The 18,888-nt window shown below is 42.1% G+C and overlaps 2 protein-coding genes across 2 annotated transcripts; one reads left to right on the forward strand and one right to left on the reverse strand.

Annotated features, from left to right (window-relative positions):
- The first annotated feature begins 202 nt into the window (after positions 1-202).
- Positions 203-13,164, forward strand: phyhd1 (phytanoyl-CoA dioxygenase domain containing 1). Its single transcript, XM_063889593.1, has 11 exons — positions 203-407; positions 1,978-2,136; positions 2,625-2,700; positions 2,798-2,845; positions 3,247-3,302; positions 3,384-3,446; positions 3,539-3,560; positions 4,517-4,645; positions 4,818-4,934; positions 11,692-11,818; positions 12,626-13,164. Exons 1-11 carry the CDS (start codon positions 375-377, stop codon positions 12,672-12,674), a joined length of 879 nt encoding a protein of 292 aa, XP_063745663.1. The 5' UTR covers positions 203-374; the 3' UTR covers positions 12,675-13,164.
- dolk (dolichol kinase) lies at positions 12,984-18,188 on the reverse strand. The gene is made up of 2 exons (XM_063889592.1): positions 18,065-18,188; positions 12,984-16,636 (listed from the first exon to the last, which is right to left on the reverse strand). Exon 2 carries the CDS (start codon positions 16,613-16,615, stop codon positions 14,918-14,920), a length of 1,698 nt encoding a protein of 565 aa, XP_063745662.1. The 5' UTR covers positions 16,616-16,636; positions 18,065-18,188; the 3' UTR covers positions 12,984-14,917.
- Positions 18,189-18,888: the final 700 nt, after the last annotated feature.

Genomic DNA, 18,888 nt, shown 5'->3' on the forward strand with positions numbered 1-18,888 from the left:
TTGGAAATACTCATAATTAAAGCAATTCAAGTAAATGCACCTTAACTCTGTGCTCCAGCACTCTGTTAGTGATTAAATATTTGTATTGTTACATTAGTTTGCATTTAGGCCTAGTCATCAACCCTAGGTTGCCACTAGAGAGCACTGTACTTTTGTATTTAATTCCGTGTTAAACTTGACGACATCTGGCCACAGTGGGTTACTGCAGTGTGTCTGTGTGCCGCAACGAAGGAGTTAAAGTCCAGAATCCCATTACGGCTTCTGTTTGTCACACTTGAATTGATTTGGACAGGTCACGTGGTTGGAAATCAGCGTCTGCAGGCTGGAGTTTGTCCGGAAGATTCATAGGAGGAAGATTTCTCCGAGTAGAAAACATGGATTTTATGACAGATCGGGATGTGCAGAAGGTGAGCGTTACATCAAAATAAAAAGAACACATGGCACTGTGACATTAGCTCACTTACATCAAGCGTGTGTACTTGTTCATGCTCACAAACAACTGTGACTTGATTGTATGCAAACAAACCTGTATTTACACTAAGTATATCGACATGATGTCGTCTGTGTGGTACTGCAGGATTGTGTTGTTTATATCCATATAGTTCATAACGGCACATCTGAGGCTCATTACATAACCTGCTTGTCAGGGTTGGGGAAACTGGACCCAAGCGCAGTAAATCCAGGGGAAGCAGGTAAGGGTCAAAAACAAAAAGCGAGCTTTATTCAAAAGCTGTTGATGAAAACATGAAGCAAGGGGAACACAGGACATGAAAAACACTTAGCTTCAGACATGAAGGGCGACAGGAACAGGCAGGTATCTTGGACAAGATCAGGGAAGAATTGACGACGACCGAACAACAGACAAAAGGGAAACAGGGACTAAATACACATGGGTAATCACAAGACAAGAGACAGCTGGAAGGGGCAGGAGAAACACAGGGGCAACAGGTGAACACAATAACACAATCAGGCACAGGAGGGAAACGCAGCCAGGAAGTGAAGCTTAACATGACAGAAGTGGGGAAAACATTTCAAAATAAAACACACAACACAAAGACATGACGGATACGAAACAAGGATCATGACACTGCTGCAGCCACAGGTGACCTCTCTTGCTGGGTGAAGCAACAGATCTCTTAAAAGCATTAAACAACTCTTTTAAATTATAACATAAAGCAAAAAGTAGGGACACCACCAGGTCATAAATACTAAGATCAAATCAATACCTTACCTTTACCAAGTTAGTAGAGTATAAGTGTCACAAAGTGCTTCAAACAGACATGAAATATTAAATATTATACATTATTTTAGAATATACAAAGTGTACATTTTATTTTAAATACGATTTAAAAACCCCATATTCTATACATAAATTGCATCTTTGTGTGAAAAGTGTATCACCTAAATAGTTATTCTTCAGAAAATGATGCATTGATTGTTCTGTATATTTTAAAGCTGTCCAAAAAGTGTCCTTCCTAGATTGAAATAGAAAAACAACAACTCAACTCCTCTTCAAAATGTATTTTTGTCAAAATACTCTAAAATGTATTTGAAAACGCCAAAAATACTTCACAAGGGTTACATCTGAGAAACCAAAGACATATTTGTGTGAAAACATGTATGAAAGAAAAACTACTGAGGACACGTCTCCGTTAGTTATTATATCCATGATATCTTCAGCCATGTGTCTGCAGCCCTAATGAATGACTGCCATGACTGCAGCTCTCCTGTCTGTAGTATTGAGGTTCATCTATTGCACGTCTGTCCGTCCTGGGGGAGGGATCCTCCTCTGTTGCTCTCCCAGAGGTTTCTTCCATTTCCACCATTAACTATGAGGTGCTTCTGGGAGTTTCCCCTTGTCCGATGTGAGGGAAGGACAGAGGTTGTCATATTCTAATCTGTACAAACTGTAAACCACCGAGAACAATCTAAAAATGTTGATATTGGGCTATATAAATACATTTTGATTGACTGTAGTACCTGGCGGATGGGTACGTGGTTCTGGACGGGCTGCTGACTCCCCAGGAGTGTGATGAGCTGAAGCAGAGAATGGCGGATATCGTGGAGGAGATGGAGGTCCCGCAGCACTGCCGCACCACCTTTTCCACCTACCACGACGAGCAGCTCAAGACACAGGTGACCTCACATTGGAATCATTTACATGTTTGCGTTGTTTATTGGTTTACCAAGCCACAAGGAAAGGTTGGGTGTTTAAAAGTATTGTTTTTTTTGTGTTTTTCTAGTTTATAGTTTTGTTTTTTATTATTGTATTTGTATAATCTTAAAGTGACCCTTGATGTTAATTATAAGACATTGTGATATATGACACTGTGATACATTTATAAACTTGAAAAAAACGCATCTTCTCAGAGCCAAAGAGAAGTCATAAACTGTGTTCAAGAATGACACATTCATCCCACTCTTCTTCATGCTTTCCGTCGTGTTGCACTCACAGATGCAGGTAAGGTCCCTCATGTTCCCCAGCTGCAGAGTGTGAGAGCCTCCCCCCTTAGTGTCCCTCCTCTCAGGCTCATAGCAAACGCACGGTCCACAGTGCATTCTGTGTCAGTGTCTATGTTTGAACCCCCGTCAACAGATGACTGACGTTAACCTTTGACCTGCAGGGAAACGCAGACTATTTCATCACCAGTGGAGACAAGATCCGCTTTTTCTTTGAGAAGGGAGTTTTTGACGACAAAGGTGAGCTCTGTTCAGAGTTCTCTCCGACTCTACTGTTATGTTTTATGAAACACCACATCCCAAATGTTAAAGGTTAACCTTTTGTTTTGTCTTGCAGGGGATTTCATCGTACCAAAACAGCTGTCTCTCAATAAAGTCGGACATGGTGAGATTACTAAAAAATATTGTTCACCATCAGGCTCAAAGAGCTAATACTTATTTAAGTAAAAGTATTATCAGTATGAAAATACAAGTAGTCAATGTGCAGTAAAATGTCCCTGTCAGTGTTCTCCTGCGGTAATGTGTATTGTTAGAAAGTTTGCTATTTTAATCTGCTAAAATGATTATTTTCCCAACACATTCACCGATAACTTTATCGAAAGCATTCTCAATCATCTGGAGATACAAAATTCTTTACTGGACAGGGAAGAATATTAAAGCTTTCACAAACTGTAGTGCAGTAAGAAAGATACAATATTCATCCTTAAGAAGTGTTGGAGTAGAAGTATAAAGTCACATAAAATGGAATGGTTAAAACTAATAACGAATCCCAGCTTCTGTCTTTAGCTCTGCATGCCTATGAGCCGTTGTACAAAAAGGTGACACATTCACCCAAAATCCAGGTGAGTGAGCAGCTGAATATCAGAGAATACTGCTGAGTCACTGAATAACTTCCATTAAATAAATAACACATGTTATCTCAGGACATGGTGAAGAAGCTGGGCCTTATCAATCCTGTGATACTGCAGAGCATGTTCATCTTCAAGGTAAGGCTTTAAATGATATTTATGACATGTTTAGTCATAAGCTAAATGGGTAGTTAAGGTTAGAAGTATAAAGATATTTCTCTCTCCCGCAGCAACCAGGGAATGGTGGCGAAGGTAAGTTGCTCCTGCACTTTTGCACAATAACTTTTACCTGTATCAATCAATGTAAATATATTTAACAGCCTGGATAAAAAATGTTTATATGTTCACTGAAGTCCTTAATTCCGTTTTTTGTCCAAGCAGATACTCACCTGTACATCATTTTATTTTTGTTTTATTATCCTTTGTGAAACTACACTGTCCTGTTTTTCACTCTTATTCTGTTGCTGCTTAAACCACTGAATTTCCCCTCTGGATTAATAAAGGTACATCTTAACGTATCTTACCACTGTTGTTCCATACATATTTAAAGGTAATATAATATTTCTACATCTGTTGCAGAATCGGCTGTAATATCAATACATTGTGGGTTAAACATTTGAACTGCCTTTTGTCTGAAAGGTGCTGCGTAAATAAACTTACCTTACCTTTTTTACTTCAAAATAAAATCCGAAATGAGTTAATGCAATAGATCAGAGGCTCCCAACCGGGGATACGGTGAACCCCAGGGGTACTGGAGAAGATTGCAATTTAGCTCCACTCCAAGAAACATTTTTAAATCAATTTGCATAAGCCTGGTGTTCCAGACACAGTTCCTCCAGGGACAGTGTTGATTGTAACACCATAGCAATTGTTTTCATTTTTGAACGACCAGCAGGCTCAAGTGTTTTATTAAAAGTCTATTGACTAAATACAATCTGTAGCGAGAAGTGAGTCTTAATATTATTATTTTTCACTCACAATAAGTACATGTCAAGTTTAAAGTTTGATACAAGTGCTTTTCATCTAATGAGCAGTTGGGTTAAATACTATTACAAAGGGTTAGAAAGAAAAAATGTAGGTGAATCTTCCAGGTGAGTGCGGGGGGTAGAATGGAGACCAGCTCAGGGGGGACACGAGACAAAAAGGGTTGGAACCCCTGAAATAGATCTTTTGAATCAGATTACTTTCTGTCTGATTTCTTTTCTAAGTGACGCCACATCAAGATGCTACTTTTCTGTACACGGAGCCTCTGGGCAGAGTGATGGGTCTGTGGATCGCTCTGGAAGACGCCACGGAGAACAATGGCTGCCTGTGGTTCATCCCGGGCTCTCACAACAGTAAGACTGCCTTTGATTAAAATTGTGACAAAATCAACAATTAACTGGGATAAAAATGGAAAAAAACCTAAATGAATTTATTCTTGATTTTTAAGGATTTAGTGAAGCAGTTTTTTCAAAATAGCTAACTCAAAGTGATTTTGTGTGTAATAGTATCTAATTGTTTTTGCAGGTGGAATATCTCGGCGTATGGTGCGTACCCCGAAGGGAACGTATCCCATGACAGACTTCATTGGGCAAGAGCAGAAGTACGATGAAGAGAAGTTTGTCGTTGCTCCTGTTAAGAAAGGTAAGTCCCTTTTGTCTTCAAACTAAGTTTGGAAATGACAGAAATGATGGAATGAGGAATTTACCCAGAGTTTGTGCCTCATTTGATGTTGTATCGGCATATAATGTTTTTTTATGATTTACACGCATTACATGCACAATGTGCATTGTTTAGTGCTGAAACATAGGTCCTGTACAAAAGCCCATCGATTCATATTATTTTGGTAATGTGTAAGTTGTGCTATTGTTATTTTGGTCAGGCAGTTAATTGGCCACCTATGGCTGAGCACTATAAAGCTGAGGTTTCATTAGGACCTCTTCTTTTTCTGGCATCTTCAGGAGTGGGATCGAAGTCCAGCTGTTGCAGGCTGACTGTTGAAGTAATTTGATTCTTTTGTGTTTGATGGTGTGCGTGCATCTAGTGAACCACACACATAAATACATACAAACTCTGATCACACATTGATCATTCTTACTCTGTGTTGTGGGTGTGAAGACTCAATAAAGACTCATTTCTTTGGACACCGTTTCCTTTTATTGTTCTAATCGGACATTCTACAGTGGTTGCCACCGGAAACATAGTCTCAGCATCACAGCTCCTTTAACAATTCTTTTCATGGTCCTTCGAGCCGGATTTGGCAAACTTCTCTAGTTAACAATGGCAACACCAAAGAAGAGTGAGTCACCCACAACACATGAAGACCCAGACAGAGACAGGTCAAACTCCCCAGGGCTTGAGAGGTGTGTCCGCATCCTTTCTGATGAGAATGCACTGTTGAGGCGCTGTCTGGACCAAATGAGGGAGAAAGATTCTCATTATCACACTTCTTCCTACCCCCCTTCAAGGCGTAATAGCATGAGAGGCTATGCTGCAGGCTCCAGATCAAGCTCGCCGGTTTCACAATGTATGGAGACGTCTCCAAGAGATCAACAGGATCCGCGTCCTCCATGGCATAAATTAGAACCGACAGCGACTGAGGGCAAGCTACATGCAAGGGAAAGAGAAGTTGATGAGATAGCCAGAGGTCTAGAAAGGATGGGGCGGCCATCTAGCCGTGACCGCAGATCTCCTGATAGAAACTACCCAAGCAGACAGACAAGTCGCCGCAGAGAATCACCTCCTCATTACAGCTCATCTTCACGGAAGGATCCTTACCTGGATTGGCCCCGGCAACATCGTTCCCGCAGATCTTCTCCATCACGGGAACACCAGTATTCAAGTATACCTGCTGACTATTGGCATGACTATTCAAGCCAATACAAATATGACACTCCAAGGGGATATGAGTCAAGCCGACGCCGCGAACCCTCTTACTCACCTGGGCGTCATTCTCGACATCCTTCAGTGGAGAGAGAGCACTCATATCGGGGCCCGAAGCCAAAGATTCCTGACTTCGTTCATGAAGATCCTCGTGAGTTCGCAAGACTCAAAGTTGCTCTTGATAACCTTCTTCCGCCCGATGCCACAGAGCGCTTCAAGTTTCAGATTCTACTGGATCACCTCAAACTGGAAGAGGCAATGCTCATCGCTGATTCATACAGTCACAGCAGGGATCCATATACTGACACCATGGAGGCTCTCACAGAGTTATATGGTCAACCGCACCAACTTGCACTTCAGCGCATCTCCAAGCTCATGGAGGAGCCGAACGTCAAGGCAGGTGACACTAAGGCCTTTCGTCAATTCGCACTGAAAGTGCGCGCTTTAGTAGGGATGTTGGAGCAACTTGGCAGCAGTGGAAGAACCGAACTGTGGTGTGGATCTCATGTTTCACGGCTTCTGGGAAAGTTGCCTCATGATTTAAGAGCAAGCTTTAGGAGGTATATCAATCCCATAAGAACTCCCATTCCAACTCTTCTCGACCTAGCTGACTGGCTAGAATATGAGGTAAGGGTGCAAGTTGATGGTTCACAGTTCACTGGTGATCACGGTAAGGAACATCAGAGCTACAAAGAACACCGCAAGGACCGAAAGTCACAGTCCACAATGGTTCTTCACAACAGTGAGCCAAAAGAGTGTCCATCTCAGTTACAGTCAAGTAGTTCAGATCAGCCACGAGAAAAGCCCAAGAAATTCTGCCCATTTTGCAACACACCTCAGCACTATCTGAATCAGTGTGCAAATTTTCAGTTACTGTCCAAGGAGCAGATCGAGAAATGGATCCGGGCCAATCAGAGGTGTTGGAAGTGTGGACGCGAACACTTCTCTTCCGAGTGCACTTTGAAGGCTAAATGTAAGAAATGCGACAAGCGACATCTTGAAATCCTTCATGAGGTGAACACCGGAGGTAGCGGTAAGACCACCACTTTCAGGAAAGCCACAACTGGATCCATGGAGCGTGCCAAACCCACCAGCTCCACTGCTGAAACCCTCTATGTGGACAGACCTACTGGTAGCAGCAGGGTGCTACTGAAGATGAGTCGGGTCATCCTAAAGAATGGTGAGAACTCATTGGACACATATGCACTGCTAGATGATGGCTCGGAGCGCACCATCTTACTGTATGAAGCGGCACAACAGCTCGGCCTACAAGGTTTACCTGAGGAGCTGTCCTTGAGTACAGTGCGTCAAGATGTGCGAGTCATCCCTGGAGCCACAGTGTCGTTCACAGTTTCACCTGCAAACCAACCAAGTAAGACCTTCCACATTCAAAGAGCATTCACAGCCAAAGAGCTAGGTCTGGCACCCCATACTTACCCTGTTGCGGCCCTCAAGAAGTCATGTTGTCACTTGAAGAACTTACCTCTGCAGCCCATTGACCGTGCGCAGCACTTGCTGCTCATTGGATCGGACCATCCACACCTCATAACCCCAACTGAACCTGTTCGCCTGGGCCCACCGGGAGGGCCGGCTGCGGTCAAGACCAAGTTGGGATGGGCACTCCAAGGTCCTTCTAAGCTGCTGAGGCACAGCCTGACCACTCAGCAATGCCTTTGGACATCGAGCACTCCGACCACCGCTGAGTTACTCGGTCATGTCGAAAAGCTATGGCAATTAGACACTTTGCCTTACCGGAGTGAGAAGCTTGTGACACGCTCAAGACAAGACACAGAGGCAGTACGTATTCTGGAGGAGAAGACCGTTAGGGTGACGGTAGAGGGAGTTCAGCGGTACGCCACTCCTCTGCTCTGGAAAAAGGACCTCCCCCCACTGGTTGCGCCTAAGGAAGCTGTGATGGCCCAACTGCGCAGTACGGAGAAGAGGCTGGCTGGGGATCCTGATAAGGCGGCTACCTACAAGGGTGAGATCAAGAAGCTGGTGGAAGCTGGGTATGTGAAGAAGATACCCCTGGATGAGGCAGCTAGTAGTCCGGGGTGGTATATCCCCCACCACATGGTCCACCATAATGGAAAGAATAGAATAGTGTTCAACTGTTCTTTCTCCTTCAAGGGCATCAGCTTGAATGATCACCTGCTCCCTGGACCTGTGCTGGGTGCTACCCTAATAGGTGTTCTCATCCGATTCCGTGAACATCCCTTTGCGATCAGTTCGGATATAAAGGGCATGTTTCATCAAGTCCGCCTTCTCCCAGAGGACCAGCCACTCTTGAGATTCCTTTGGAGAGAGATGAGGAGGAACGACCCCCCGGACATCTACCAGTGGCAGGTCCTGCCTTTCGGCACTACATCAAGCCCCTGCTGTGCCACATTTGCTCTCCAGAAACATGTGACTGACCATCCAGACCCCGTGACTCCAAATACTCTTCTCATGGGGCGGCCCGACAGCTCTCTACCTCAGGTGATCTACCCAGAGTCTGAGCTACTCACTCGCAGGAGATGGCGGCACAGTCAAGTTCTGGCTGACCAGTTTTGGTCCAGATTCATCCGACAGTACTTGCCTGCCCAACAGACACGTCAGAAGTGGCAAAAGGAGAAAGACGATTTGACCGTCGGCACAGTCGTAATGATTGTGGATCCTCAGTCTCCAAGGGCCCTCTGGCTTGTTGGAACAGTGAAGACGGTCTGTCCTGGCTCCGATGGAAGAGTAAGGGCAGCAGAAGTTAAAGTGAAGGATCGCACCTATCTTCGCCCGGTGGCTAGACTGATTAAGTTGCCTGCATTTCCAGACGACCATGGAGAGAAGGACTTTTAGAAGCAAATCCGTACAACAGATTTGGGGGCGGCTGTACAAAAGCCCATCGATTCATATTATTTTGGTAATGTGTAAGTTGTGCTATTGTTATTTTGGTCAGGCAGTTAATTGGCCACCTATGGCTGAGCACTATAAAGCTGAGGTTTCATTAGGACCTCTTCCTTTTCTGGCATCTTCAGGAGTGGGATCGAAGTCCAGCTGTTGCAGGCTGACTGTTGAAGTAATTTGATTCTTTTGTGTTTGATGGTGTGCGTGCATCTAGTGAACCACACACATAAATACATACAAACTCTGATCACACATTGATCATTCTTACTCTGTGTTGTGGGTGTGAAGACTCAATAAAGACTCATTTCTTTGGACACCGTTTCCTTTTATTGTTCTAATCGGACATTCTACAGTGGTTGCCACCGGAAACATAGTCTCAGCATCACAGCTCCTTTAACAATTCTTTTCAGGTCCTATTAAGGAATATTATGCTGGTATTTTACTTTAAAATCAACCTTTGAAATTAAATATTGTAATACATTTCAGTTTACCGTAAACCTGTTTATATTACAGCTGTTATTTTTATAGCAACAGTCTGTTGGAGAGCCTTCTCTAACACATCACCAACAGTCTAACTTATCTAGAACATTTTGCTTTGAGTATTATCTGTGGTTTATGTCCTTTCTACTGTAGATATGTACAGTTGAGGAAATACGTATTTGATTCCCTGCCAATTTAGTTAGTTTAAACATTTACAAAGAAATGAAGTCTGTCATTTTTATGGTAGGTTTATTTTAACAGTGAGACACAGAATATATGAAAAAAAATCCACAAATGTAGATTAAGAAAAAGATATAAATGAACGTGCGTTTCATTGGGGGAAATAAGTATTTGATCCCCTTGCATCCAACAAGGATTCTGGCTGCCAAGGACTGGTTAAATAAGTCCTCTCACTTTGAGAAAGTACTGCTGATGTCAACTCTTTACCTGGATAAAAGACACCTGTCCACAGCCAATAAATCAGATTACAACCTCTCCACAATGGGAAGACTGTAGACAGGTCTTGCGATCATGGTGGAACTAATGTCTAAGGACATCAGGGACAAGATTATAGACCAGCACAAGACTAGACTGGAATAGAAGACAAGAACACCAGCAAGCAGCTTGGTGAGAAAGAGACAACTGGTTTGATTATTAGAAGATGAAAAAAGCACAAAATGAACATCAATCGCCCTCAGTCTGGGGCTCCACGATCAATGATCATGAGAAAGATAAGGGGTCAGCCAAGAACTACACTGTTAATGATTTGAAGGCAGCTGGGACCACAGTCACCAAGAAAACTATTGGTAACACACTGGGCCGTAATGGATTCAAATCCTGCAGCGCCCGCAAGGTCCCCTGCTCAAGAAGGCACATGTACAGGCCGTCTGAAGTCTGCCAGTGATCCTCTGAAGGATTCAGAGAAGGCTTATGAGAAGGTGATGTGGTCAGATGAGACCAGAATCAAGATCTTAGGCATCAACTCCACATGCCGTGTTTGGAGGAAGAGAAATGCTGCCTATGACCCCAAGAACACCATCCCCAGAGTCAAGCATGGAGGTGGAAACATGATGCTTTGGGGGGGTTTATCTGCTAAGGGGACAGGGTGATTCACCACATCGAGGGGAGGATGGAGGGGGCCATGTACTGTAAAATATTGGCTGATAACATCCTTCACTCTGCCAGGACTCTGAAAATGGGACATGGATAGGTCTTCCAGCATGACAATGACCCAAAACATACGGACAAGGCAACTAAGGAGTGGCTACAGAAGAAGCCCATTACGGTGATGGAGGGGCCTAGCCAGTCTCCGGACCTCCATCCCATAAAAAATATGTGGAGGGAGCTGAAGCTTCCAGCTTCCAAGCCTCAGCCTCCAAACCTGAAGGATTTGGAGAGGATCTGCAGAGAGGAGAAGACCAAAATCCCTCCTGAGATGTGAGCAAACCTGGTGACCAACTACAAGAAACATCTGACCTCTGTGCTGTCCAACAAGGCTTTCTCCACCAAGAACTAAAGCATGTTCTGCAAGGGGATCAAATACTTATTTCCCCCAAATGCACATTAATTTATATCTTTTTTATAATCTACATTTCTGGATTTCTTTTGATATTCTGTCTCTCACTGTTAAAATAAACCTACCATAAAAATGACAGACTGTTCATTTCTTTGTAAGTGGGCAAACTGACTAAATTGGCAGGGGATCAAATACTTATTTCCTCCACTGTACATATACTTGCTGCTGTTTATTGTTTTTATTGTATTATTTTAATAACCTTTTCCAACCTTTTTTAAAGATTAAAATATTTTAAAGCCTCGGCACATTGCTGCTGTAACTAAATCATTTTCCAATTTGGGATCAATAAAGTATCTAAATGACTGTAGACACGGTTACAAAAAGCTGTTGTATAAATTACAGTAAACAAACAGTTCCCTTCTTAAAAATGGTCATCCTACTTTTGATGGTAGGGTTCAGGCAACCACAGCATCGAGCTTCTTGTTTCACTCTCTGCAAGATCAAGAATAAACTCAATCCCAGAAATGTAATGGATTAACTTTATCTAAAAATGAATATGTAACTATTTAAATATGCATGTGATTGCTGTTGAAATGTGTCATACCATGGTCCACCCTTGCCTCCTCTTTTCTCCGGCTGCAGGCGGTGTGGTCCTGATCGACGGGGAGGTGGTGCATCGCAGTGCTGAGAACACCTCGCAGGATTCCCGTCACGTCTACACCTTCCACGTCATGGAGAGCCAGGACACCCGCTGGAGCCCCGACAACTGGTGAGAGCATGTGCTGTTTCCTTTGGTTTCTATTTCACACGCTTGTCCTGTATTTCAAGCAGACAGTTTTGCACATTGTAACTGCACATATTTGATTATTATTTTCTATGGGTATATCTGTATTTCATACATATTCCATGTAAATATTGTTATATTTAATGTTAATATAGTTTTCTTAAAATAGATTTTTTATCCCTGTTTTATTTTATGGTCCTTTCCTTCCCTGTTTATGTATGCACCCTTTACACCAAGACAGATTCCTCGTATGTGTTAACCTTCCTGGAAATAAACCTGTTTCTGATTCTTAGGGGGTTATGATGTGTTTGAATCAGAATTGTATGATTAACTTTGCCAAAAATATCCTTATGAATTATCCTTCACATCTTTCCTTGTCTTGGTGACGTTTTCCATTAATGTCAAAGAAAATGGTTAGGAAAAGACACATTTCTGGTAATCATTTGTACTCCCTCTAAGCCAGCCCAAAAAAAGCCACGGCCGCCTTTGTTGAATTGATCAAGGGAGTGTTTGCCAAGGAGGTTTACGGAAAAATTACGGAAAAATGTACAGGATTGATTTTTATAAAACTTTGTGGAAGACTTTAGTAGTAGCCAAAAAGAAATCAGTGATATTTTGAAGTGGACCAAAATCACATAGCAGATACGAATATACTTTCCTTTAATTTAACTCATTGCAAGTTGGGGCATGGCCTTCCAAATGCTTATCGATTAAACGAGGAGGGTTGTGTTTTTCTCACTAAGTCTGAAATGTCTCGAGCGGTCATGTTTCCATCTATTTTTGTCTTTAAAGGTTGCAGCCAACTGAAGAGCTCCCATTCCCACAGCTCTACACTAAATGAAGGATATTTGGGCCTTTGGTGCTGAAGTTCATTGAAGGACAGAAAGTCTTTGTATTCCTGAAGGAAGGACCAACACGTATGAACTGTTTGTGAAACACAGATATGAGCCATTCCTCTGTCGCTACAGAACATGCAGGCTGCTTTAAAGCAGTCACAACTAATGGTGACTAACCCACAGAAGCCCACCAAATATTTTTAAAGAGGACATTTTTATAAACAAATAATTAACATTTCTAACTTGGAGACAATACAGCTGACATTTAGGTCTACTTTTATTCAGCAACTCCTCACAAACGAATCAAACCAGTGTCAAAACAAGACGGTAGATTCCTTTTTATTTCATTTTGCAGACAACAGTAAGCATTGCTATTTTCAAGTATGTTCATGTTAAGATGAAATGAAAAACATGTATTTTTGACTGATTATCAATCACAACATTCAAACCATTTTTTGTCCATTTTAAAATTAAACTGTGAAAGCAAAAGGCTAATGTTTGTTTTTAATCTCTCCGTCTGTCTCACAGGTCCTTCTCTCGTCTCAAATTTACTAAAATAGGAGGCGTAACAACTTTATCTACCTTTTGATGCCCTCGACATGCAATATTACATTAGAAATGTAAGGATGATGGCAAAAATATCAGTAATATCATGCTAATAAATAAAAAAAACACCAAATAACTTTACATTTGATAAAATACCATAAGGCTGTTAATTAATTCATGCTGAAAACATGTTTCAGGTTCTAATCTGAAGCGTTCTCATCCAAAACGATGAGATTTAACCTGATGAGGATATTTATATAACGCATAATGAAAGTCGCTAAACAGAAAAAGGCCTTTGTACATCATTTTTGACTGAAGCATATCTACAAACTTGGATGATATGCAAAGTTTCAAGGCTCAGTATCAGAGGAAATGTTTATATTAAGTGTACCTTTAAATGGGTCCCATCAAACCTCAAAGAAAACATACTGCAGGATACCTGTGTACATGTTACAGTACCGATTTCACATTAGTGTCATGCAAGAGCAAAGCAGATTTCTGCCGTGTTGAAGTATAAACCAGCCCTTATAAAGAGAGGGGCTGCCATGCGTTCATCTACGTTACGTGTGTTAGAAAATATACTTCTTAAGGCAAATACTCTCAGCAGTAAGTCCTTCATATTGCCATCAGGGAGGCAAAATAACATTAAGAACAAGACTACGCTAACTTTAAATAATGTTCTTCAAAGGCAATACAAAAGGTATCCATTAGCAAAAAGGGGAACAAGTTAGTGATCATTGGTGATTTAGAATGTGCCGTTAGCAGCGTCCGTACCATCCAGAAGTGTTTAAAGGACATTTTTTCCCCTTTGCTAATACCCTGTTGCATAATTCAGGAGGTTTGGTGTCACTGGTGGAGAGCCAGAACCCGAACACCAGACGCAGCTCAAAGAATATTTAGCAACTCTTTTCTTTTGATTTGTTCTGAAATGATCTTCTGATTCCTTAAAATAACTGATATTGAAATGACTTGTGATCTGAGGGCCACAGACTCTAATGTCACGGGAGACCTGATAGGAAAGTGAGAACAAAAACAATTATCTCGTTATTCATTTTTCTTCGTCTGATCCAAATGCTTTTCTCCCATGGAATAGGTTAAAAAAAAAAAACCTGTGAAAAAGTTTTTCCAGGATAATTACATGTTATGCTACAGTTAGATTAAATATATGGAAAAAACAAAACTCATGTATCAGAAATACTTTTTAGTTTTATTTAGAACAAGGGCTAGCAGTAATCTTAGCCTTTTTGTGGCTAAATTTAGAAACAAAAACAAAAACACATATCTTAGAAAAATGATTCTTGCAAAACCTTTTTTTCCAGCTGTTTCACTGATAAATATTGTTTTATTTTAGAACTTCATAAAGATCATCCTGGCAGGACTTTTTTTTATTTTTTGTACCTGTGCTTAAATCATAAACAAAAAAAAAGGATCACCAGATTTATTCTCCTTTTCCTATCAGCTCTTTATTATTGAATTGTTTTGTGCCCCACTTGTTTGTTGACAAACAAACAAGTTTGTTTACATTTATCCAGCTGTCAGCCTCTAACCTTTCTTTTCTTGTGCTGATCAGTCAACTGATAAAGGGATTTCTGTTACTTCAATCATATTTTTCTAATTTCTCACACTTTTTCATCTTCCTTTCACCCTCTGGAAAGAGCTGAGGAGAGAAGGAAGGATCTGTTTTTGTTTCTCATCCCTCCCATCAAAGCTGCAGCAGGATGAACAGGTAGAGGGGGAGGAGGAGGTTGTCTATTTGGGAGGTGTAGGCTTCCAGCATGGCCACCAGACTGATGGAGCCCACGATCCAGGAGTAGGTGGAGTTAAGATTGATGCTCCCGTCGAAGATGAGGAACATGGCCACGGCGATGATCTGGGCAAAAATGGACGTCGCAGTTCCCTCCATGGTTTTCTTAGTGCCGGGCCAACGGATCTCACCCATGGTGCTCCCAAAAATCGACGCCACCGTGTCTCCCACCCCGACGGCCAAAACACCGGCGTAAGGCACCAGGCCTCCTGCACCGGGGAGGATTCCACGTGGAGCGCAGGGTCCCGGGAACAACCATAAAGGTAGAGACATGCCTATCAGCAGGTAAACATGGGTCAGGATGAGAGGCCCGGAGTCCCGCTCATCCAGGAACAGAGTGAGGAGCTGCCTGAGGAGCTGGCCGAACGGCAGGATCCGGAAATAACGCACGTACTCCAGGAACAAGAAAACTGCCAAGCAACCCACGGACGCCACATGAAGCAGCTGCCTGTCGTAGATCAGCCCGGGAACAAACGTAGCCACCACGATGAGATGGAAGTACTTCCGCACAATCGTCGAGGCCTGGTGCTTCTTGCACCCGGCTTGGCGCTGGTAGTTCTGGTGCAGCACAACACAAGTGGCCACGGCAGCCAGAAACAGCCAGTACCCAAGCAGGCACAGCCTTCTGTCATTCAAAGTCACAAAGTCCAGCAGCCACATGAGCGGGTGCCGGCCGATGAACAGGGAGAGCCACGGCATGAGGATCCCCAGACCCAGGACGGCGGTCATCATGTGGAAGAACAGCGACGACACCCAGGTTTCCGACTCCATGAAGCAGAAGAGCAGGGCGAAGAAAACCCCCAGAAGCAGCGAGCCAACAACTATAACCGGAAGGAAGTAGTTCACAGGATCCCCTTTCACCTCCGCCAGGTTCAGGGAGCGCTTGATGAGCTGGTTGACGATTAAACTGATTCCCCCGACGATGAGGAGCGCCTCGCCGGGGGTGAAGCTGCGAGGCAGGAGGTAAAGCACAATCAGACTGAGATAAACAAAGATCAGAAGCACCTCCAAGACCTCGATGACCTCTGAAACGGTCAGCGTCTGTTTGGTCGTGTAGAGGATCGCACTTCCTGCCATACCTGCGATCACGCACGTGTTTGTGGGTACTGGTCTTGTGATTCCCAGTGCAATCAGTGACAGAAACAGAGCCAGCATCATCCCAGTAATGGTAACCACCATGGAGAAGCGTTCAAAGTAGACGTTCCCCGAGGCGGAGCACTTCTCTTTTAGCACCAGGCCCAGCAGAGGCATCACCATGGAGGCCGGGACGATGCCGCTGTTGGCCGACGGGCGAAACTGGAACACAGCGCCTCCCGATCGGAGAAGACGATCCCATTTGTGCTGCACGTAGAACGCCTGGATGAAGAGGGCGACGATGCACCAGGAGTGCTGGTTCCACACAGCCATGTGGACGCACATCACCACGGCCAGAACCACGCCGGACTCCACGTACGCCGGGTTGATCTGCATGGCAGCAGGGGGGGGGGAGGCTCGCAGGGTGGGAGCAGAGGAATGAGGAAGGGAGGGAGGTTCTGGAATAGATGGTCTGCAACAATGAAGGCCTTCTTCGGTCACTTCCTCTCGCTGGCACATCATTTGGCAGCCATTTTTCACTCGCTAAGGATGTTTAGAAAAGAGTGGAAAATATAAATCAGTGAGGTTTTAAATGATTGGAACAGGATCTTGTGACTTAAACAATGAATGTCAGTTTTTTTCCTTTCTTTAAATGGTTCATATTTGTGTAATAAACAACAGGACCAGAATACCTTTATTTGTCCCACAGAGGGGAGATTAACATTGTTACAGCGAAAGTAAAGTTATAAAAAAGTATAAATTCATAAAAGCATTCATAAAATATTAAAAATAAATATTGAAATTAGTACACAAGGTACAATTTCCAAAAGTACACATCCATGGATGCAAAACAAAAGTACCAGCAACAGTGTTTTTTTGTAGAACGTATAAAATGTGACAGCAGCCAGGTAACAGTAGTAAAAGTTGAAGTATATATATCACACAGTTATTTACAGATGTATTCCAGTAGTTGAGTTGTCTAAGATATAGCAGCCAGTAATAATAATAATAATAATAATAATAATAATAATTATTATTATTATTATTATTATTATTATTATACATATGTGTAATAAACTGTTTTATCTGAATGTGAAACTACAATTTTACATTCACTTAAATGATCATTTCATCAATTTAATTTGTTTCTCCATGAGCGATCCTATCCTCACAGTGAACGTTGCTCCTGCTTTATCTGCTTCCTGCCATGAACTATGGCCACACTGAACATTCAACCAGGCAGTGTGACATTCACACCCATGCTATGAGTAAGGCCCCAGGAGAAATGCATGGTCTTTCTAAGTCGTGTCTCTATGCTCTTTTACTGTCTCTTTGCGGTCATTGAGCATATTTTTGGGGGGTCATTTTGCAAGCATTTCCCATCTCGTTCCGGGCGGTTTGTGTCTGTTTTTTGTTTAGTAGTTCTACTGTTTCTGGTTACTTTGAGTCTCCCTGTGGTTGTCATCTTGCCAATTTGGTTATTTTACAGTAGCCTATGTCTCTTTGATGTCGTTTTGCATCTTTTTTTGGTCAATTTGCGTTTATTTCTGGTTGTATACTGTCTTTGGTTTGGTTGTTTTGTGTCTCGTTTTAATAATATCCGTCGTTTTGCGTCTCATTTTGACGTATGCCCTATCAATAACATTACACTTAAACAAGGCTCTGGCCCAGGGGCCCCCAAACCGGGTCAAAAATCCGTCCATAGACGTTGAACTGTCTTCCTACGGGGCTAAATAATCTATGAAGGGCTTGTTAACAGCTCATAAGACGGATACACAGAAATATCCTCCAGTACTTTGTAACATCCATGCTAATACAGCCCCGCTAACCCTCACCAAAGGGAGAAGCCAAGGATGCTGCAACCTCGCACAGCGAAATACAGCTGAGTTGTCAGAACAACACACAGGCGGTCACTGAAGCCGCGGCAGGAAGGGAAAGAAAACAGAGATTTACAGAGACGAGCATACGTACCACAAAGGTGCAGTGTTAGCTGGACGAAGAAGCGGTGTTACATGAGCCGGCACCGTCCTTTTACCAGATTTCTTTCCTTTGTCAGCTGTCTGCTCTCACACGCAGAAGGCAGGGGCCATATTTGACAGCCGAGTCACGTGATGCAGCCGTAAAAATATCTCTTAAAGGCGTGGTTTCTTTGTTTTAATGTATTTGTTTATTTTATTAAATATGTTGTTTTAATAGTGTGTGATTAAGGAGGCGCATACTGTGAGTTGTATTTATTAAAAATATATAATTTTTAATTCAATTATAATTAAACTGACTTTATTACTTTGTGTTATTCTTACCATTTACAGGTTTTACTTTTCTTATGCTTTTTATTGTTTTATTTCTGTATGTTCAATTTAAGAAATGTCTTTGTTATTTTCATTTTCATTAATTATTATTATTATTATTATCATCATTATTGTTATTAGTTTTTATTACAATGTATATTATTATAATTTCTATTATTGTTATTTATGATTTTTATTTACCATAATTTATTTTTCTTGTGCAAATATTTCTATATTGAAAAACCTGTTTTTGAGATCTTTTGGGATTCATTTGAATGTTTGGTTTTATTGCATATTTGAGCTAGTTTAAAATTTTCGGTTTTTATTTTTGTATTCTCGTGTCTTAACTTTATGGTAAATCACTTTTTTGCCTAGACTCCCTGTATAGTGTGTTATTAATATTATAAGTATTATTTTTATTATTTCTAGTTCAGTAAAATACGCGGAAAACACATGTTAGCTTGCATGAAAACATTATTACACTTACCTGTAAGCAAACAATGAAAC

Source organism: Eleginops maclovinus, chromosome 8 (assembly GCF_036324505.1).
Source record: "Eleginops maclovinus isolate JMC-PN-2008 ecotype Puerto Natales chromosome 8, JC_Emac_rtc_rv5, whole genome shotgun sequence".
NCBI classification, from domain to species: Eukaryota; Metazoa; Chordata; class Actinopteri; order Perciformes; family Eleginopidae; genus Eleginops; species Eleginops maclovinus.